The sequence below is a fragment of the Dermacentor silvarum genome, chromosome 4 (genome assembly GCF_013339745.2).
Source record: "Dermacentor silvarum isolate Dsil-2018 chromosome 4, BIME_Dsil_1.4, whole genome shotgun sequence".
NCBI lineage: Eukaryota > Metazoa > Arthropoda > Arachnida > Ixodida > Ixodidae > Dermacentor > Dermacentor silvarum.
In genome coordinates, this window is record NC_051157.2 from 111,527,938 (window position 1) to 111,551,117 (window position 23,180).

A 23,180-nucleotide genomic window follows, 5' to 3' on the forward strand; every position below is an offset into this window, starting at 1 on the left:
ATACTAGTTTGAAGCCATTTCTTACAGCATGACATCATGCCTTCAAGTTTTTCACTTCTGTAGATAATGCTCCCATTGCATCAGTCTGATGCTAATACGGATTTCGCTGCACGCATAGGCTTGCTTGTTAAATAAACCCTTGGCTTCAAAGCTCTGCTTTGAAGCTGCAGCACTGTAATGCAAGACAAGGTAAATCTAGTGCTAACTGTTCCCTCTTTGTTTGTTGAAACTGCTGTTGTTACCTAGCTCACAAAGTAAAACTATTCTGGTAGAGTGGGGAGGACATTGTCCTTTGGTTACAAAAATACAAGACTGGAATAGTTTTCTCCTTTTTTTAATTTTTAGTGCTTCTTGCTGTACTTCTACATTTCAATAGAAATATATTATAAAGCCTTTCTTTTTTTTTTCCTTTTTTTTCCCTTTTTTTTCTCTTTTTAATGAGACTTCACACTTCCCGACATACTGCTATAGTATTACTACCACTATTTACACTTCTACAGCTACTGTTGCTATAAACTCCAATGTTAAGAGGGAATGGGAAAAGATTGTGAATCAAATGAGGTGTATGGTTGCCCTGTTTTCTTTTTTTTTGGTTGGTAGCATCTTTCTCATCGGCAGGGTATTATTTCAGAAATGATGCACTTTGCTGACGGTAATAAGCAAAGCAATCTGCTGTAGCCCAAGAACTGCAGGAGAACGTAGCAAGCAAGCCTTTTTATTTCTCTTGCGTCCACACCACGAAAATAAAAACCGAGAGTTCTTTCCAGTAAGATAAAAAAATAATAAAAAAATAAAAAAAAACACATCGAGGCGCACAGGAATATACAACTTTTAAAATCGCAAAGAATTTAACTGAAAGAAATTTTAGAAATTGCATGAATATGAAGGAAACAAAGACTGCTTCTAGCGATAGAAAACCCTCCAAACGTGCATTAAATTCTGCAAAGCAAAAGAAAAAAAAAAGACTGCTGACCCGGTATCATTATTAAAAGAGCTGCACGCAAATGGCAGACTGTAACCCTATTCATTATATAAATATTATACATATATATATATATAAATATATATATACACACATATAATATACATAAAAGGATGCTCTATGCTTGGCATACATAGGTACACCTGCAGCCAAATTTGAAGAAACAGAATAAGAGTACTGCTTGTCACAATTTTTTCACGATACGCGTGAAGTTCTTCCATATCACCTCATAGGTTGTCCTTGAAAACATCTTTTTCTGCTGGATGAAGCAGCATGTTTGCTTGAGCGTGTAAAAAAAAAAAAGGAGAAGAGTGCAATGAAGAGATTGTGTTATTTTACAAGTAACTACAAGTTGTGCTTTTTCAAGTTTCTGTCGATAGCTGGCGCGGTTATGCGAGTAGTGCAAAAAACTACACTTGTGCAACAACTGCATTCGTTTCTCCATTTTCAACTTTTCTTTTTTCATTTCTTCCACAAATCCTTGTTTCTTGTACTTCATTACATCCTTTTTCCATTTCTCTCCTTGCTTTGGGCTACTTAGAAAGCCCACAAGTAAGAATACATGGATATTTGTGATATAAATATATCCGTGTGCCGTGTTGAGAAAAAATTTGTGGAAAAAAAAGGAACACTTGGTAGGATTGGGACTTGTGGTGCAGTGATGTTGCTGATGCATTTTGTATACTGTACCAATACAGTTTGCCTTTTTGATCTTTAAAAGCAGCTACGCGTGTTGCAGTGCACTTGACTCATCTCACCTCATGTTAACATCGTATGACATCATTGCTTCCTTAATTACCAGACCTTGGGAGCATTACGTCATGTTGCATTACCTCATATTTCACGTCATATTACTTCCCCATATAGTCAGGCTGTAGGTACACAAGCTCCATATCACATCTCATACTTCATATTAAATTACGTCACGCTTCCTCGCATTAGAGAGGTTTAGCTTGTCTATAAACATATTATCCTTCACAAAACACCACGTTACCGGACACATGGGCTGGAGCAATGATGCCTGGTAGTGACGCCTTGCAACACTTTGTCCAACCACAATGCACTAGACGTATTCATGTTACGTGGGTGTCTTTGTTGAAAATTTTTAATGAGATTGCATGTTGATGATTGTGTCGCTGCTGACACTTTACATCAGCAGCTGAGTAGAGTATGGTTGGCTACTGCAATAATAATAGTCCATGTCCACTCTCATTAAACTCTGTACCACCAGTTGCCGCCACCAACCTGGCCGCTAACGTTTAAGCCCTGAATTTTTTGGCGCAGGTCATGTGCTCGAAAATACGGTATGAGCTAACATGGACAGCAACTGAAAGCACCTCTCTGATAGAAATAGGAAGCGGATTACATGTGATGATTACATGCAAATGATTTTGCAGTTTTCTTACACATAAAATTTCAATGACATGCTTTATGCCAAGAACAAAGCTCCGAGCCTACCTGCAGCACGGAAACATATACATGTACTTAGATTTACGCTTTCTTAATCACACAGTGGAATGTGTAAAGGCAAGCAGTGTTTTTTGGTAGCACAGTAGGATCAGTAAAGCTAGTTACATAAACAAAAGATGTACCAAGATATTGTGTACAGGACAGATATTTAATAATTTTTAGTGCAATTCCAACAACGCCAGCATCTGACATGATGCTCAGATGACAGCACTTGGGGTAAACCAAAAGAAACACACACACTCACTTGAAGTTGGAAACTAGCAAGAACTAGAGGCAAACTAGGCTGAAGCCTCAGACCAGCTTTCAGCATGCAAGCAAATAGTGTGCATCATCAGAGATCTGTGCTGAAGGCCTGGAGAAAGGAAAAACCAGCCTCAATGATTCGGCAATGAACGTGATGCCTAACTGTACAACACAGTTGAAGACAAAAGCTCAACTCCAGCTAAATTCTGACATTTCAGTATAGAACTGAACATAAAGAGAGTATCCTGTGGAGTTTCTAACATAAGGTGCATTTATTTGGCTTGCACACTCAGGAAGGGCATTAGTAACATCACAGAATGGTGTAACATTTCTTTGGGAATGTAGGTGATTGCTTAACACCTAGCAGGATCATAAAAGGGCGCCAGGCGGCAAAATAATGTAACTGATGCCTTTTTGGGGTGTAAGAGATCGATTGACACTTAGCAATGTCATAAAAGGGTATCTGTTACACCACAATATTGTGCAACTACTTTCTCGGAGGAGTAAGTCATCAGTTAACACTATACACCCCTCCTCCAGCAGGAAGAAAGACGACAACATTCAAACCATAAAAACGCTGGCATGTGGGAAAATGAAACACAAATTTTAAAGCACAAATATTGTTGCAAAGCAGGTACAAAATGCTGAGAACACTGTACGCCCATTAGCCTGTCCCTTCGCACTGCAACTGCTGCTGCCATATAGAGACAGCAATACTTAGTATCTGCACTTGGACAAGAAAGTTATTGTCTAGTACATGCTGCTGTCATAAACATGAGTGCAGATTCATGTATAAAAGCAGAATGGCTGAATAACAAGTTGGAGCTAGAAATACGTGAAGCGCATCATCAACCTTTGCACTACTGCAACATAAATTACACAGCACAAATATTTGAGACCGCAGCAATTAGAGTTTTACAATGATAAGTCTTGACATCCCATTGCTTCTCAAGCGACTACTCCACTCGAGCCAAATTTTAAAAAGGCTGCAGCTACTGGACAAAGTGAAGTTCAAGGTATCAGTACTTTTTAGTGCAATGTTTTGACAGGCAAATTGCTTGCAATGATGGTTGTCATTGGTACGTCTTTGTTAGTGTCACTGAGATCAGTTTCAGTACAATGCACTCAAAAGCAAATTGATATTATTTGAACCAGTGTGCCTTATAGCAAGAAAACTAATTAACTCTAAATAGTGTAGACGTTGCCAAGTAAGAGCATTTATTATAATTTAAGCATTCTCGCACAATAGCTTGTGCATAAGACTAGGAAGTCTGTCAATATTTTGACAAGGAATGTATGTGCTACACTTCAACATGCTAGCCAGCACAGTACCACTACCACCTGAACCCACTTATAGTGATCCCAGAAATAAGGAATTATTGGTTGTAACGGCCACATTTCACTGCATTTACGATTTTACTACCCAGCCTAGAGAAACTGTGCCCAGATATAACGAACATTTTCAAAAGCGCCGTACTGTTACAACAAACACTTCAAACCCATTCACGGTAAAAGGAGGGCGCATGCGAAGTTTCGAAGCATGGAAGCACGTCCAAACTGGGTGCACCGCTCGCTTGCTCATCATTGCGTTCACGCCCAGTCGGTGTGAATTGCCACTGCCATGCAAAGTTGGCAAGAGTCAGCAGTTACTACACCGTTATCAAGCGATCACGGTTCGCAACTTCGTACTTTTTCAGCCAAAGCGACATATAAAACGCAACTTCGCGGCTCTCAGCGCGCAAGCGGCTGATGCTGCAGCCGTAATGGCAAGGCACGCCACAGTAGTCTGCGCTTCCAGGTAACTGGAACATTTTGTTATTGTACGCAGAGTCCACTCGTGCCACGCTGATAGTAAAATGTATCACAAGCTTTCGAAGATACTAATAGCAGTGACTGCACGCGTAATTTTAAAATGGCAGGTTATCGGAACCGGCTTGGCGCTGTTTTGAAAGAGCTATTACGTCACATTTCATTCTTTAGATGACGTTTTAGCTAGATGCTGGAGAAAGCCGGGAAACAAAAATGAAGATAATGAAAACCAGATTTTCGGACCAAAATTGAGTCAAACCGCAACTGTCGATGCCAGCTTCAGTATCATTAATTTTTGCGCGTTTTGCAGGGTGAATTCACATATAACAAAGTACTAACACAACGACCACTTTTCGCGGAACTATCAAGTTTGTTGTAAACGGGTTCGACTACGTATGTGAAACCCACATCAGAGGATACACGCAACAAGCAAACACATAGGCAGAACCAAATCACAGTACGTAAGTGCAGCTTGATTCTGAGCAAATGGCATTGGCTGCTGTTCCAGACTTACTCCAAACTATGGCAAAAAAAGAAAAAGATATCTCTTCTCGGATGATTTTACAGTTGCAGAAGAAACTGTCAAAAGGTGAGTGCTCAGAAAAACATGGGCCAAACATTCTTTTGCTCCTACAACATTCTATACAGCTCTAGTAAGAAGAAAGAAAGCAATGAGAAAAATGTGATCACTCACCAAGGCACCGGGCTCAAAAAAGATTGTACGACTTGGAAGAAAGGCAGCGCGCTGTTACAAGTAACTACAATTCACTTTTAAAGGCACTAGTACTATATTACAGGCCACAAGTCATCATATCTGATATTTGATATCAAATATGCGAGGCACTAAAGTGTGGCTAAATGCTGTGCGAATACCTATTGCAACACTGTGAAAAATGACCCGAAACCAACGACATAAGAAAACTGCACATGTTACAGGCACACAAAAAAAAAGCAAGCAAGTTTCAGTGCAACAATATTGTTTAAACACACACACAAATAGGCAAGCACAGAGCTTAACATTGAAGGGAACAAACCACATACATAGTACAGTGGAATCTCGTTGATACGACCTTCACGGGAACTGGAAAATAAAGCATATCATCCAAAAATCGTATCATCTAACATATTATCCAACCAGATCGTATTATTGAGAAAAAGAAAAGGAAACATATTGTCCCAAAAAAACGTATTATGCAGAATCGTATCAGCGAGATTCCACTGTATTAATCTGCTCATAACAGGAGATCACATACAACTACACTTTAAAGTTTCTTTGAAACTGATATTTTGCACAAGGTACTATTTTAATGTGAACGTAATCAAACCCTTTTCTCCGTACCTCGTACCCTAAAACTAGGAGTTGGTGTTTACAACTGGATTGCCTTAACATACAATAACACTCCTCATTCTGAAATATGGTCATCAAAAGACAGTGGCATGCTTATAATCATAAGGTTTGCTTCACTTAAAACTTTGCTTCACATTCAAAGGGGCCTCTCAATACCTTTCAAGAAAGGTCGCTGAATGGTTCTGGTATTAAAGGATGTGATGTCACAAATCGTTTCCAATGAAAAAGTTTATGAATGCACCTCACATGAGGATAGTTATGAGCAATCAGGTGCTGCCTCTTCCCCACCTTCAGTCTTTCTATTATTTTCACTTGCAGCCAGAGCTGTGCTGCCATGCCAATGGAGGATGATGCTCATGTTGCCTTACCAATCATCAAGCTGGTATTTGGTATCAACATGTCCTCTGAGATCGGTCCGTTGTGCTGCCTGACCTCAGAGGCCATTTTATCAGCAGAGTCATTGTTCTCTGCCACCACATACCCCCACAGTATTGTCAGTCATGACATTTCTCCATCATTGGTCCTTCTGGCACGCACTTCCTAATTGTGAAGTCTAAAGAAATCTGATTTACATCTGTTGTGTTTGTCACAGCACAGCAGTAAGCACTAAAGAGTGTCATTAGTGCTTTAAATTCTATGCTCAGGTCTAATATATTTGGAACAATATTTGGCTCAGGTGTTCATGAGAGCACTGTATATATAGCAACTAGACAGGTTTATTTTGCCATGCTCAAAAAGTGTTTACCGTGCTCAAAATACCCTTTAATGTGGTATGTAGTAGTTCAAGGCACGGAGTTGAATCTACAAACATGTCCAATGCCAAACTTGGTTTGCCAGCAAAAGTTACACCCGACTACAATAGTTTACAGGGTATGGAATTTATGGGAAAGTTGCATTTCCAAGTTACTTCACCACTCAGCCTGAAATTTGCATCAGTAGTGTGGTGGTCGTACGGCGAACCCATGCACTGCATGTTTCGATATTCAAGGTGGGATCCACTGGCTGCAAAGGAGCTCTGTTTTTTTCTCACATAACACGCTCTGAAAGCATTTGCAATTGGCAGCTAGGACAGTGTCCTAAGCGACATTTGTCTTGGGTGCATGGCACAAGGGACAGCTGTGCCGGTGCATGACATCCTGCTTGTAAGCACTGTGTCGACACAGTGGACAGGTCCACTGCTGGCTTGGGTCTTTCAGCACTCGGCTGGTGGCAATGCAGACAGGGAGCTTGCCCCCACAGCTCGAACAGGTGGTTGTCCTTTAAGCAAAGAAAAGAGCAGGTGATCTATGAAACAAGGCAGGCTAAAAGATTCAACAGATTTTGACAAACTAGAAGTTGCTGGGTTGTTTTTCAGGAAAGCACGCAAGAATTAAGAAGGTGTGGCACAGAGTTCTACGTTGTGTCAGTTTTCACAACTTTGGACTGACATGAAAAATCTATATGTGGCATTCTATGTCTCGCGTTCTTCGATCTTGTGTCTTACATCTAAAGATTACAGCTGGACTGTAACCTATGCAATGGTGCAGGATTTGAAACAAATGTTTGTAATTCGTGGGTTCTTTAGAGATGCACAGAAACGCATGCATAGGTGCCTTTGCAATTGAAGGCACCCATTCGAAGGTGGTTATAATGGCTGTGATATGAACATGCAACCTCAAGCCGAACAGCAGAATGCTGCACCAGCTGAGTCATTATGGTAAGTATGCACGGGTGTAATCCTGATGCGAAACTGCAGGATGCACATTAGCCTTGGCCACAAACAGTGTACATGGTGAGAGATGTTTACCGACACAGATGGGACGGGTGATTCGAACCTCCACATCTTTCTTTTGAGTAGACACAGCAGCAATGAGCTATTACTATGCAACCACAGAGCACTCCCACCTCACAGCTTTGCCGTATTATGCCACCCAGGCTTAAGTGATATCTTTTACCCCTTTTGCTGGTACAACAAAGCTTAAAGCTTGGACTGCAGTGTCGTCATCAGGAGCTGGCTATCCATGAAACTTCCAGCTAGTTTGGCCAAAGTGCTAGTGACCATGATAAAGAGGATGCTCAAGAGCTCCTCTCTAAATAAATGAGAACGGCGAAATCGTTTTTCTTGGCATCCTGTGCACCGAATTTGTGCATTTAAAAGAAAAAGATGAAATTTAACCAACTGTAGCAAGCAGATTTTTCTTACTTTATGAGAATAATTGTTGAATATTGCAACATTAAAAAAAACTGAAGCATCATGTTTACAACTTTGCAACTAAGCAATAAGAAATGATATCACAATTTTATAAACTGCATATATTAACACATCTAAAGTTGGCCATACTAATCTACCATAAATCACTCTGGACTATACCACTGATTTGCGAGTATGACTTTTTCAAAACCCTCGTAAGCACCACAACATTTTTATGGAAATTTAAACCCATAAATCACATTTGTCTGCTCAAGGTGCTCTACAAGAATCAATGCACGAACTGTAATATATATTTTAACAGCAAAGCTGTTCTAGCTAACTTTAAAAAGTGGCACCTGCTGTCGCAAAACCTCGCCGAGCTATGACGTTGCTGCGTTGCCTAGCAACCACCTCACGGAGCGGCGTGTGCCTCGCCTCTCCGTGTCGTGCACGTGTTGCCTTGATACGGGACGTTAAGGAGAGGGAAGGAGAGCATGCACACGGCGCGCGCAATGCTCAGGAGAGGGAAAGAGAAAATGAGAGCGAGATAGAGAGAGAAACAAATTGTAGCAGCACCAACGAGGCAACGCGCAGAGCTGCTACACTGTAGAGCTGCTGCCGACGCCGCCTGCATTGCCTAGCCGCGTATGCGCCCAAGTAGTAGCGATGACGTCCCCTCGCGTAGCCTAGTAACCACCGGCACAGGTGCGCGCTTGCTTCGCCCGACACAGACACGGCACCTGCCTGCCTGCCTGCCTGCCTGCGTTTGTGGCATACAAGGAACGTTGTCACTCGTAGGCAGCGACGCGTCCAGCGCTAGTCACGTGAAAAATCGCGAAAGGGAAGGTACCTCCGAAAATAATCGCTCGAGAATACGTTCCCTATATGCGTAGTTAAGTTAAACCACATTAAGACCTAGCAGCAACCGAGTTAATAGCTAGTAGTAGCAGCCAGTAAGACTTGAGGATTGGCACTTTTGCTGTGTCTAAGCTTTGCATGACCGAGTGCAAGCTTGCCCGCTTTTTTGGTGCCTCACTTCTTTTAAGCTTTCAAATTTTAAGCAAATTTTCTGAACATATTGAGGTATTCAATCAAAATTTTGGTTCCTACAGTCAGTAGAATTAAGCTTGCAATTTCAGATGCAAAAAAGTTTAATTGAACTCGGTTGAGAAGTTACACTGTGTAAAGCATTTATGCATTTCACATGTATCTGAATAAAGAAATCAGAGTTGGCCTCGAGCTAAAGTTTACTCCTAAAAGAAACTAAGGTGTACCATTAGCAGCAATATAGCTGCCATTTTTATTCTTTGTCATAAAGCCTGCTTCCAGCCCGTTTGAGACTGCCCAAGAAGTAGATTTATACAGTGGAATCTCGATGATACGAATCTCACGGTGTCACGAAAAATATTCGTATTAGCCGAAATTCGTATCATCGAAACACAATTAAAACTAGCTAAATTATGGGGGGATGAGGGGATCAGATCGGGAAAATTGCGAGAAAAATTCATTTTTGAAAACCACGCGTTTCGGTATCTGCAACGCCTAATCTACGCTGTATCAAATGGTTTGGCTGAAAACGCACTAAAAGTGGCCGAAAAAGATTTATTCGTCAGCGCCCAGGGCGAGAAAACAGCTTTAAATCGCGCAATATCACCGCAATTCACGAAGACACATCTCGTATTTCCCGCCATCGAGCGCCGCCATCTTGGTATCGTTCTCTCAAAGTTTCACCGTTCCGCTTCTCAATTCGTCCGTCATCGCAATCTTGTAATAAACGCGCAAACACAAAAGAAGCCCGGGTCTGCGATAAGTAGTCACACGGGCCCTCCGATGAAAGCGGGCCTCCGATTGGCTGCCGTGCTGAAAGGCGTCTCTCCATTGGTTGCTGCTGTGGCAGGGGCAAGATGGCAACCGCAGTTGTCTGCTTCGTAAACCACGCCGGCATCTTCACTTGACACGCAGAATTCGGATTACTGAGAGCTCCCAGGTTAGTGATGGATTGTCGCTCGTAGGAGAAGAAATTTTGGATGAAGCACGCCTTCCGAATACTGACGCGCAAGCCTCCTACGGCAAGAAAAATATGGCGATTAGTGGGAGAAGCGGAGGAGCACCCGACTTAACGTGCCGCGCTACCTTGCACCGTGGATTACGTGCCGCGCTATCTTGCACCGTGCGACTACAGCAGCGAAACCGACAATCGCCCTGTGCCATCGGCACCGATAACACAGTCGACGGAAGACACGCCAATGGAGGCTCCCGCGCCTCGGCGTATAGCCGCGTGAATCAGCCGAGATCGTATCTCGGTAGACATAGCTCGCTGCGACTAGGCAAAATGGCGCAAACACAAAGAACATGACCCGAAGCACAGCAGCCACTGCGTCTGATGGGCGGCCGCTGAAAGGGAGGAAAAGCACAAAAGCACCAAAAGCGCTACCGCTTCAAACTCTTCGCGCCCAGTCCCGGCCTCCGCGCTGTCCTGGCTGTAAACTGCCTTAGCTGTAAACTGCCTAAAATATATATTTATTAAAGATGTGACCATGGATGTGGTGAGGTACATTGTGATCAAACATCCTGCAAATTGATAGCGAAAAAAAAAAATAAAACATGCTGCATTTGTAGTTCCTTTCGCACAACAATACTGCTTCATCAGGGCCCTTGAACACAGAAAGGCCTGGAGGCACATGCTGTACTAAAACTACTGTTCCAGCAACAGCCTCCAACAGGAAGGAGGTTGTGCTACTGATCGCCTGGGTGGATAACTCGAAACGTGTCAACATCGTTTAAGAATTTAATGCTGAAAACCATTTTGAATGCATGATGCGTAGCTACTACAATTAACAAAAGTCTACTGTATACCAATTATAAATCTTGTCACTGGCCAACGCAACAATGATATTGATGTCTCAGTGCACTTTTCTGCTTTTTGAAGAAGGTTCTCGTATGGGCACTGAAATGTCAATTTCATTGTTGTATTGGTCAGTAATAAGATGAATAATTGCTACACCAGAACTTTACTTTGCCAGATGACTCTTTGTTAAACCCTTTGCTACTAAAGCTCAAGTTCACGTCATAAAACAAGAACCACCTCATACCATTCTGAAACAGCTGATTCACAGTTTGGGCATTCGTTCTTCACATTCCTCGAGTCGTTTCTAGAATGCCTGAAAGAGAGGAAGAAATTTAGACCTTCAATAACATAATGCTGCATAAATTTCGCTGTGTTAGCTTAGGTTATTACAAAGATGCTTTTCCTGCACTGAAAGGATATGGTAACACAAAGTACACTTAAACCTTGATATAATGAAACCAGTGGGACCTGAAAATGATTTCATTCAATCAACAACTACGTCAAGTCAAAAGCTCTTAAAACACTGAAATACAGTAGACGTGCAGAAAGGTAGGCAAACGAGCTAGTAGGTTGACATTCATCTTGAGAAGTTCCTTAGAGTGTAACGAAAAGAAAGAACACAGAAAAACTAGAGGACTACCGTTAGTCACGACAGAAGACTTCCGTTAGCTCAACTCCGGTTAATTCGGTCCCGAACAAAAGTCCCAGCCAGTGCCAATACATTTCTAGGAGCCGAAACTCTTGTTAAATTGATCTTAAAATTGCCCTTCACTGGATAATTCGAACTTGGCTGGTAAGCATGCATGCGCAACAGCCTAATGGTGACACCACTAGCAACTCCTTTGGCACCAGCGTCTGTCTTGGTGAAGGTTAGGGGGACAGTCAATGCATCAACACACGTCATCACCTCCTAAAACACCTATTTTCAGCCTGCACTAGGAAAATCTTCAAGTATTTACATGATTCTAGCATGCAAATTTTTTTCCCAGGAAAATTGGTCCAAAGGTTGCCTGTGCGGTGCAATCGGATATGAAACCAAACAAAAGTGTATTTGTGGTGCTCACTACACCCTACCATCATAGCCAGTTTAGCCAGCGTCATCGCCATTGCCATCACAAGATGGGAACAGAAGTACTGTATTCACATGATTCTAATGCGCGCCTAAATCAACCGGGCACCAAATTTGCACAACTCTAAAGTAAGAAAATAAAATTCTACCTGAATGTAAGATGCGCCCGATTTATAAAAGAAAAATATAGCATGCCCCCCTGCCGTTCGCGATCAGAAAAAACAAGACATGCAGGATTCACCTTCACAAAAAAGTTTTTTTTTTTTTTTTAATGCGAAGCACTTCTTGGTAAACATTTGCCACTTTGGCACTATCTATTTATCTGTCTATCTAGCCGCCTACGACTTTGATCGTTTTGTTAACTTGGTATGTAAAAAAATTGGCATACTATGACAGGAGTATATGACGAACATAAATGGTATGTCATGTCATGAATGAATGTCATGACATGCGTGTCATGTAGGTCATCTAACAGCTGCCTACGTCTTAGTGCACTCATGGTGGTTTTGTTAACTTGGTAGGTACCAAAATTGGTATAGTACAACAGGAGTGTATGACGAACATAATGATAGGTAATGACATAAATGTCATGACGTGTGTCATGTAGGTGATGACAATGACCCAGCGAAAAATATTAACACTCAAAAACCACTGAAATGGGTTCTGAAGTGTGCATTAAGTGAAGGAAACACTAAATTATGATGGTAGAAATCATAGTCATGAGCATGACTAAGCAAAAATGACCATGACTCGGCAAAAAGCCATTAACACTCAAAAACTACTGAAATGGGTTCTGACATGGGTACTAAGTGAAGGAAACACTACAGGATACTGGTAGAATTCATAGTCATGAGCATGACTCAGCAAAAATGACTATATATCAGCGAAAAATGTATTGCACTCAAAAACCACTGAAATAGGTTCGGATGTGCATACTAAGGGAAGGAAACACTAAAGGATGCTGGTAGAAGTCATAGTCATGAGCATGACTCTGCAAAATGACAATGACTCAGCGAAAAAAGATTACCATTCAAATACCACTGGAATGGGTTCAGACATACACACTAAGTGAAGGAAACAATGATGATGGAGAAATCATAGTCATGATCATTACTCAGCAAAAATGACGACTCAGCGAAAAAAAAAAGATTAACACTCAAAAACCACTGGAATGAGTTCCGACGTCGGTATTAAGTGAAGGAAACACTAAAGGATGCTTGTAGAAGTCATAGTCATGAGCATAACTAAGGCTTTCGCCCTAAGGTCTCTTAGGTGTAGTTAAAGGGACATTCATGTCATGACATGAATGTCATGACATGCGTGTCATGTAGGTCATGAAAGAGCCGCCTACGTCTTGGTGCTCTCATGGTCATTTTGTTAACATGGTAGGCTCCCCGCACGCTGCTTTGCATAACATCGATTCCCACAGGGCATGGGATCTGCCGGCTTTTTTTTTTCTTTTTAAATTTGTTTTCACAGTGAAAGCGGCAAGTCATCATCGCCATTTGCGCTTCGTTGGCCACAGATACCATGCACACAGGGGCGGTATTCTCGAGTAATCACTTTTAGAGATACAGTCGAATCCCCTGACAACCAACGCCGCTACAACCAAATTTACTCCACAACGACAATTTTTCGAGTCCCCATCAGCTGCCCGTAGAAAGTAATACAAAAAAAGTCTCTTCATAACGAAGGCGTTTTATTCGGTATTTCCGCTTCCACAAACTTTTCGAGAATGAAACTGGGACTGGATAGAAATTGGAACTACCGAGTAGTAAAATTAGAAGGCCCTTCCAAAGTTGTGACGATCGTATGTCCGCTTGAACAAGGTTTTCGCGAATGAAATCAAATTCAAAGTACCGATTTAAGCCACTGCAATCCATAGCCACGCGTGGTCATCATGCGCCTGCGCGAGACTGCACGGGATCACCACAATCGCTGCCATTTTCTGTGGTGTGTATCCGGTCGAAATGGCTACGCCAACGAAGTGTAAATTTCTCTCTCTCGAGGAGATGGCACATATGATTGCCGAGGCAGAAAGCGGAAGGAAAAAATTTTGCAGCTTCGCCCGAAAGTGGAAGCATCGATTGCGATAGCAGATTAGTCGACAGCTATACGAAATAAGGATACTACAGTTGAATCTCGATAATTCAAACTCAAAGGGGCCCGAAAATTTGTTCGAATTAAAAGAAGTTCAAATTAAAAGGACTTATTTTTGATGTATTTGTGCACCATAGCGCTACGTACGAACGGTGCGAGCCATGAAATATCGCGGCGCGCAAGCACATAGCGAGCGAGGGCCATGAAACTGACCACGCCAGCCAACGCTCGCATCTCGATAGCGCCTCTTCCTCTTCACAACCACAATCTCTCTCTCTCTCGCAGCCCGATAACCGCAGTGAACGAAACTTCAGAGAGCGGGGGACGCCGGCACGGCGACGCGCGCGCGCTGTCGGCGCCGCTCACGCGCGGAGACCGTCGAAAGCAAGGGCGGCAGGGAAGTGCATTTGGCCTCGGCAACCCCGTCGCTTCGGTGGCTCCACTCGCCCTCCCTCCCAACTCCCTCGTAGCTCCCTCACCTTCGACTGTCTCCGGCGGCCAGGCGCCAGCTTAGCCCGCTCCCCCAAGTTTCCTTTTCTGCCGTTGAAGCGAGGGTTGGCCAGCGTGGGCAGTTTCATTGGCCGGACTGGACCTCCACGTTGCTTCCCTCTGCGCCGCAGCCGCAGCGTTGGCTGAGACGTCGGTACACGCGTGTTCCGGCACGATGCAGAAACGGCGACCTTGCCATTTGAGAGAGTGAAATTTTCGCCATCGTATTTTTTTCTTTCTTTTTTTTATTTCTCCGCACGGCGTTGAGGGGTCTCTCTTAAGCTTTTGTTTTATGGTGGTGTCGGAGCAATGCCGGTCAGAGGCGCCGCCACGTGATTCGGCGTGCTGCTGAGAGCATTGGCGGTGCACGGTTATGTTCGAATTACCGAGCGTTTCCGGCAACGCGCAATTCAATTTCATCGGTCTCATCACGGTTCAATCAAAACAAGTCGTCTGTATATATCCAAGTGCAAAAAAAGACGTAATTCTTGCTTGCTTGAACAAAGAGGAACTGCAGACTAAGGTTGCAATGAAAAAGACACGAGACTTTTCATCTTGGCTGTGGCAAAATAGCTGCCACCATCTGATAGAGCTGACACTAAGCTTTCAAAGCTGAGACCCCGTAACAGGCATTTTCATAAAAGGAAAATGGTTTATCTGACACCAGCATGGCAACATGTTTACTGTGCAATGCTTGAATAAATTTCAAGGTATTCTGAACACAACAGATTTTATGTGACCATACTTTACCCAAGAAACTTCACTAAACTAGGTGAAGCTTTTGAGTGCAGTTTGCTGCTTCAACGTTTTCAACGTATTAGGCTCTATAATATGTTTCGGGGAATCGAAAAAAATACTTTGTTAAATTAGATGAGACAGAGACACCCCTTGTTTGACCACGGCTGCTTCGGTAAATAGAAAATTTCGTAAAATAGGGTTTCCTTACATCGAGGTTTAACTGCAGAGGATGTGTTTCAGGGCCATCAGGTGCTGCCTGTGGTTACACTTACTTGGTAAATATATCCACTGCTAGCTGTTGGAACGCCTGCCTTTCGTCGGCCGTTAAAGTAGTCAAGGACTCCAACTTTGCAAAGGCCTTGGAGCAGGTTCCAAAGGAACGATTTGCGCAGCTTGTGAGAGCTGCAAAACAGGCATTGAAGATTAATTCGCCGCTGGCATAATCTTTATCAGCTACTTCATCTTTTAGAAGACTAGCTCATCCCAACGCCCTTGCTGTTTGATGCTTCTTGGAACACTACAGTAAACAATTCTATACTGTTCACCTAATCTAACGAAAGCACGAAGCCTTTCTTAACACTTTGTGCGCAACGGTCATGCCAATAATTGGACTGTGTTGCAGGTGATAGTTCACTCTTTAACCAAAAACTGCAATTTTTCTTTTTATCAGTTGTGGGGATTGAGGGAGGCGCCAGCGCCAATGCGTGGGCTTCACCTGTTCTGCCGTCCCTTGCCTTTTTTCCCTGTCCGCGCCCAACCGGTTCTAGTGGTGGCGCTCCGCACGTGGTGGTTTGTGGTGAGGGCTGGGCGCTGACGTCACTACGCAGCTGCGTCGGTTGCTAGCGGCGGAGCGTGGCTCTCTTATCTCCGGGACCAGCGCACGGTATGTACATGCTATCCTCTCAGTCCGCCGACACCTTTGTGACTAGGACTGGAGCTCGCGCACGGTGCCTTTGCCCGTGCGGGGAGCGCGTATTTTGTGCTGATCCTTTCCCGACGCTAAGTCGACGGTCGGTGCCAAGTGCTCACGCGAGGTCGTACCACACCGAGCCGCACTTGCCGAAAGCCTAAGCCGAAGGAGATTGCCCGAGCTCTCGCGAGTTGACCCATTGGTTATCGCCAGAGCAAGTAGCATAGCCGCCGGGACTTTTCCTAGCAGCGTATCCCAGCTTGAGCCTGTACTCTCGCAGCGACGTGCTATACGCACCCATTATTGTATTTTCGCCCTGGTGCAGGACCTTTGGTTCCCCGCCACGTGGGCGTCAATTCAATAAACGGTTTCCGTCAACTCGGGGCTTTACTGTGTTTTTGTGTGCGCCGCTCGGTAGCCCCTTGCGGCCTCTGAGCTCGCACGCGAGCGGTGCTGGAGGTGACGACTGACGCGGCCCTGTGGCTCGCTAAGCTCGAACCCGCGGTGGTTGGTCTCCTGTGAGACACCAAGAACCCACACAGTTTCAGCTCAGGACAGATAGTGTCTGCCATGTCTTTTAATTGATCATTCTGACTGTCGTTTAAATTTTACCATTCTGACTTTTTACACTGCTATTCAGCACTATCTGATTCGGATTTGAGCTGAAATCTTGCTGATAAGCTACATCAGACATGGAAAAAGTTTTGCTTGCCTAAAAGTGCATATATTTCAGAGCCATCCAGGATGTCTTCATACTCCCTCAAATTTAGAGCCGTCCTCATTGCAGCATCAACAAAACCTGCAAAAAAAAAAACATTTTTCTTTTGGTTTCAAATGTGCTTGTAACAAAACCATAATTACAAGCTACATAAAGAGTTCAAGCAAAAGAAGCAAAGAACACATTAACCCCGTGATAAGCTTCACAGAGTCTCATACAAATTTCACAAGATATGGAACTGTATTTTAACGGGAAAATGAGACATCCACCCAATCGTAGCAATTGCTACAAAGGAAACCCATACGGGTTCCTCGAAAGAAAAGCCTCGCAGTTGAAGAAAAATTCGTCCTGGTCCGGGACTCGAACCCGGGACCACCGCCTTTCTGGGGCAGCCGCTCTACCATCTGAGCTAACCAGGCAGCTAACAGATGGCAGGGCGAAGTCGAATTTATCGACAACTCGAAGCAAAGGCAAGTGTTGACGTAATAGTTCAGCGGAAACCCGCTAGGTGGAGAGAAGTAATTAAAGGGAAAATGAGACAGCCACCCAATCGTAGCAATTGCTACAAAGGATACCCATACGGGTTTCTCGAAAGAAAAGCCTCGCAATTGAAGAAAAATTCGTCCTGGTCCGAGACTCGAACCCAGAACCACCGCCTTTCCGGGGCAGCCGCTCTGCCATCTGAGCTAACCAGGCGGCTAGCAGATGGCAGGGCGAAGTCGAATTTATCGACAACTCGAAGAAAAGGCAAGTGTGTGACGTAATAGTTCAGCGGAAACCCGCTAGGTGGAAATAAGGTGGAACTGTATTTTGTAACAATTCTTTTCATTCCAGTCAATTCTTCCTTCTATCATTCATTGCACTGAGTGGCCAATCCCTGTGATAATGGTGGCAAGCAAGCAAATGGTGAAGAGTGAAAAGAATTACAGTAAAAGCTCGATGATACGAATCTCACGGGGTCACGAAAAATATTCGTATTAGCCGAAATTCGTATCATCGAAACACAATTAAAACTACTGTCGAATCTCGATAATTCGAACTCGAAGGGGCCCGAAAATTTGTTCGAATTAAAAGGACGTATTTTTGAAGTATTCGTGCACCATAGCACGATGCACGATGCACGAACGGTGCGAGTCGTGAAATATCGCAGCGCGCAAGCGCATAGCAAGCGCGGGCCACGAAACTGCCCACGCCGGCTAACGGTCGCTTCCCGATAACGACAGAAAACGAAGCTTCAGGGAGCGAGCGGGCGGCGCCGGCACACGGGTGCGTGCGGAGACCATCGAAGGGGAGGGAGGAGGGCAGCAGGGAAGCGGATTTGGCCGAGTCAACTCCGCCGCTTCGGTGGCTCCCTCGCCCTCCCTCTCAACGCCCTCGTAGCTCTCTCACCTTCGACTCCGTGCGCACATCTCCATGCGCCCCCGCGGCACATCTCCGTGCTGGCGCCAGCTTATTTTAGCCGCCCCTTGAAGTTTCGTTTTCTGCCGTTATCGGGAAGCGAGCGTTTGTGGGCGTGGCAGTTTCGTTGGCCCGACTGTGCCTCCGCCGCTGCTTCCCTCTGCGCTGCTGCCACAGCGTGCAAGGTCAGCATGTGACTAGAAAATAGAGGAGAAGGGTTCACTGACATTTTATCCGCGTGGCTGAGACGTCGGCACTAGTGTGTGCTAGAATACGGTTGTCTAGAACACTCTAGTCGGCACGTACACGCTTGTTCCGATGCGATGCAGAAACGGCAACCTTGTAATTTGAGAGAGAAGGAAATTTCCGCCGCGGTTTCCTTCCCCCCCCCCCCCTTGTTCTTTCGCTCGCGGCATCGAGGGGTCTCTCCTGAGCTTTTGCTCTATGGCGGTGTCGGAGCAATGCCGGTTGGAGGCGCCGCCGCGTGATTTGGCGCGCTGCTAAGAGCATTGTCGGTGCGCGGTATGTTCGAAATAAGCGTGTTCGAAATAAGCGTGTTCGAATTCGCTTGCTTCGCGTTGACGTTGAACGAAAGCACGTTTTTCATGATAGTCTCGCTGTGCAACAATTGTGCTCAGTGTTGACGTTGCGAGGCCTAGCTCCTTAGCCAACTCCGTCCGCTTCCTCTTGGGATCCTCATCGACCTTTCGAAGAATGTCTAATTTCTCTTTAAAGGAGAGTGCTTTCCGCTTGCGAGACATAGCTCGCTGCGACTAGGCAAAATGGCGCAAACACGAAGAACACGGCCCGAAGCGCAGCAGCCACTCCATCTGACGGCTCGCAGAAAAGGAGGAAAAGTACAAAAGCACCAAAAGCGCCACCGCCTCAAACTCTTCGCGCCCAGTCGCGGAGTCCGCGCTGTCCGGCGCCGCGCCTCCGCACCAAAAGAGAAGGAGAGAAAGCGCGTGACTGCGCGCTGTTCTCTTTCGCGGCCGTCGGTGGGGCGGCGTTTATTCGTATCAACCAACGCAGGCTGAAAATCGATTCGTAACAACCGTTCTCTAGCACGTTGCAAAGTAATGGGGCTCGGCCGGGACCACAGAAAAATTCGTATCCTCCGGAAATTCGTATTAGCCGTGATCGTATCATCGAGCTTTTACTGTAAAACAAGAGTATTAACTGTTAACAATTACCTGCAGTGCGATTTCAGGCAAAAACATTCACGTAAAGAAAATTTGCTCCCATGGCATCAGTAATTTAAGCAAAAGGGCTGGCTGGTTTACACGTATTTATTTATACAGCTTGAATAGACTTATTACACATTTAATTAATACATTCACCTCTTAGCTACAGCTAATAAATTCACTTTATATAAGGCTACATTATCCATAAAACATAGGTGACTACCCTTATTTATGGTGCACTCAATAAGAAAAGGTGACCAATGCAGAGAAACAGGACATTTATTTTAAAAAAACAACAAAAATGAAATACGTAGAAGCTATATGTCTTACCACTAAAGAAAGAGGACATGGCCACGGGCAAGGAACATAAAACCGGAAAACTCAAGAGTAACACACAAAATGTAAAGTTACAGTTCACTCATATGAGCACTAGCCAGCAATGATGTTAATGGTGCTCACTTGCATAAAATCAGACTCGGCCGCTCTCTGACTACAGGAATCACTCGATTGGAGACAGACTCCCTCAAACTCATTGGCTGAGTCATAGACCCATTGGCCAATCATAGCCTGTAATTGTGTAATCATTGGCCCACTTGGGTTAAATCAAATCACATACTAAGACTAAGCGCACAAAAATGAGCATTTGCAAAGCTGGCTGTGCATAAAGAAGTGCCTTATTGGACAGCACCTTAATTGTTGTACACATAGTCAGTCACATCATGACTGGCTAGTGCTAGCTACTGAATATCCATTAGTTACAAAAAAGTAGGGGTGTTGCAATTATCATGGTTTTCGAATACGAGTCGAATAAGAATACTTAGCTTCGAATATTGAATGTAATATTGAATTATGATATGCACATGCATTTACTAGCAAGACTGGTTATTTTGACATGTTGGAACATCGCAGTTACATTCTCAACGGTAAAAAATTAGACTAGTAAGCAGTTACACTAAAGCATTGTGTATTTGAATCATGTTAATTTGGGAAATTGAGTAATTCTTACTAGCTGTCTGTTCTCCCAACCTGTGCATTATTATGTAGCATGAAATGGCCATAACCTCAGCACTACTTGAACCCTGTGCACCGTCACTCATTGCTGTCAAGTAATAAGCTTAGGATTGGGGCATCGCTGCTGAGGATCGGCCCATTGGACATGTATTCCCAGAAAGCAAGATTATTCTTATTGCAGTTGGATTATTTTGCGCAGTCTCCCCCATCCCCTTTGTTGCGCTCTAAGTGCACCCTCACTGTCCACAAAACCATACCCCTTGCTACTGAGAGGCTGACTTTTCCGCAAAGCTTAGCTGTCAAGTGGCTGAGCATGCTTTATCGGCAAAATTTCACTAGCAGCACAATATTATCACAAAATTCAGTACAGAATCAGACACACATTCTTAGATTAGATAGAGACAAATGCTAAGAACTGTGTTTGCTCCCACACAGCCATCAATATATTCGATTTGTTTCGAATATCCCTATGAAACCTAGGTATCAGAAAAATTTCAAGTATACATAGTTTTTGAATCAAATACGAATATTAAAGATATAATATTCGACGGTATCTAAATTTTTGAATATTTGCACACCCCTACAAAAAAAGTTTTTTGAAAGCAGTCTCCGATTAGTAATTTCAGTTGTAACTTTTTAAACCCCGTAGAGAGTCTCAAGTCGATTGTGCAAAACAATTTAAGAGAGGTGTAAAATGCGTCTGATATCTGATATGAATGGGCACCACCTCACGAAGTTCTGCCAAAAAAATTTTTTATATATGGACATCGTACAATAAGCGAAGATCATGGCAATCCCATCCTGCCTCTGTCTAGTCTTCACACCTTTCTCCATCTTTTTCGTTATTCCTGCTGCTTCTGAAGCTATGCCGATGAATTGCAATGTTTGTGTTGCTTCAGGCATTGTCACACTAATTTTGGGTTTCAGATTGGCCTCCAAAACAGGCCCACTGTGCCACCCAATTGCAGAGATCACTGGCGCAATAGTACTGTTCTATGCCACAATACAGTGCCACTGTATAAAAAATAAATATTTCTGTTTCTTGGTCCTGCCGGAAGCATTCCCGAGTTGTGCTGCCTAAAGAAATCCACCCAATAGCCATTGCGTTTATCTAGTCTTCAAATGAAATTCAAGAAGTTGGAGGAAAGGGCAGGCATGTGGTCTTTCGGATGAAACTGTAAGATGTCATCAGCGTGTAACAAATAAACATGGCTTGGGGGCTTGTAGTGACGAGACAGGTTTATTATATTGACGCGAGACAGAAGAAGAAGACCGGCACCGAAGCAGAGGTCAGCATTAGGCCGGCACCGAAGAAGAAGAAGTAGAGGTTGCTCCTCACCATCTTGGCTGGTTGCTGCTACGCCTGTTCTACTCGCCTATTTTGTAAATAATTGTAAATATACGTTTTTGCGCAACATTTTCTGGTGGAGGTGCTGGGTACGCTGCCTGTTCATCCCCATCAGCCAAGCACGGAACTCCGAAATGGTCGCCGCGTTGTTCCCTCAGTGATGGCCACTGAAGCACGCACCGCGCCGGAACCTACCGTGCAGCAGCCGTCCCCGCCGTCTGTCATCTTATCGCTTCCGCAAGATCCGGGCACCTTCTCTGGCACAGATAACGTGGACGTCGAGGACTGGATTTCACGGTATGAGCGTGTCAGCAAACAGAACAGATGGGACGATACGCTTATGCTGGCAAATGTGATATTTTATCTGAAAGGAACCGCGCACGTCTGGTACGAGACGCATGAACACGATCTGACCAGCTGGTACATTTGCAAAGAAAAACTGAATGACTTGTTCGGCAAGCCCTTGGGTCATCAACTAGCCGCTAAAAAAGAACTTGGCTCCCGTGCGCAGTCATCTACTGAATCATAAATTTCGTATATTGAGGATATTCTAGCGCTTTGCCGTAAAGTTGACGGTAACATGTCCGAAGCGGGCAAGATCGGACACATACTCAAAGGAATCGCCGATGACGCATTCAACCTCTACCTCCTCTTCTTCGGTGCCGGCCTAATGCTGACGTCTGCTTCGGTGCCGGTCTCCTTCTGTCTCGCGTCAATATACCACGTTCAAAAAGTGTCGCACGGTCGTAGCATGGTGCCAATGGGTGCTAGAGACTGCGCAGCCCACATCTGCATAGGCAGTAGGCCAGTAGGTTGCTGGACGGAGCCAGCTACGTAGAAGTGCTTACCTTCGTAGAGCTGTCGCTGAGCAAGCAGGTAAAAATGAAATGCCTCTGCACCTCTCCATGGTTGGTCCAATGGCCGGAATGAAACGGCACCCTTAGCATCATCGGACATCAGCGCATTCAGTGCCAGGCTAGCCTGCGATTAGAAGAAGAAAAAAAGTTAGCCTCCCATTTTTAGAAGACTGAATTTCATTTATTTACGCTATACTGCAGGTTTTAAACTTAAGCCCAAAACAGGACGGGCAGTATCACAATGAACAGCTTCTAATGCACACCCAATTTTCAGAGAAAATGGGGATTATAATTGCCTGCACATTACAATCGAATTCAGAATCAAAACTGTAGTGTTTTTGACGTATAGAAGACTTGCATACATTGCAGAATGAACTGGCAAATCAGCGTGAGCGACCATAACATTCACAATGGTTTCAGAGTCATTCAAGAAATACAAAAAATCAAATGAAGTGGGCCCCACAAAGGCAGACATGTTGTGATCCATA

At 44.2% G+C, this 23,180-nt stretch overlaps 1 protein-coding gene and 1 non-coding gene across 2 annotated transcripts in view; both read right to left on the reverse strand.

The window, feature by feature from the left end:
* Positions 1 to 5,025: 5,025 nt before the first annotated feature.
* The window catches only part of LOC119450499 (WD repeat-containing protein 35-like), an 83,718-nt gene continuing 65,563 nt past the window's right edge, over positions 5,026 to 23,180 (reverse strand). The window contains exons 29-33 of the mRNA XM_049666519.1: positions 22,684 to 22,816; positions 16,889 to 16,975; positions 15,539 to 15,668; positions 11,115 to 11,183; positions 5,026 to 7,109 (exon numbers count right to left, since the gene is read on the reverse strand). Of these exons, the coding sequence (XP_049522476.1) occupies positions 6,929 to 7,109; positions 11,115 to 11,183; positions 15,539 to 15,668; positions 16,889 to 16,975; positions 22,684 to 22,816 (600 nt within the window). The 3' untranslated portion in view covers positions 5,026 to 6,928. The remainder of the gene's footprint in view (positions 7,110 to 11,114; positions 11,184 to 15,538; positions 15,669 to 16,888; positions 16,976 to 22,683; positions 22,817 to 23,180) is intronic.
* On the reverse strand, positions 17,239 to 17,313 carry Trnas-aga (transfer RNA serine (anticodon AGA)). Its single transcript has one exon. It is a non-coding gene; the product is annotated as a tRNA-Ser (tRNA).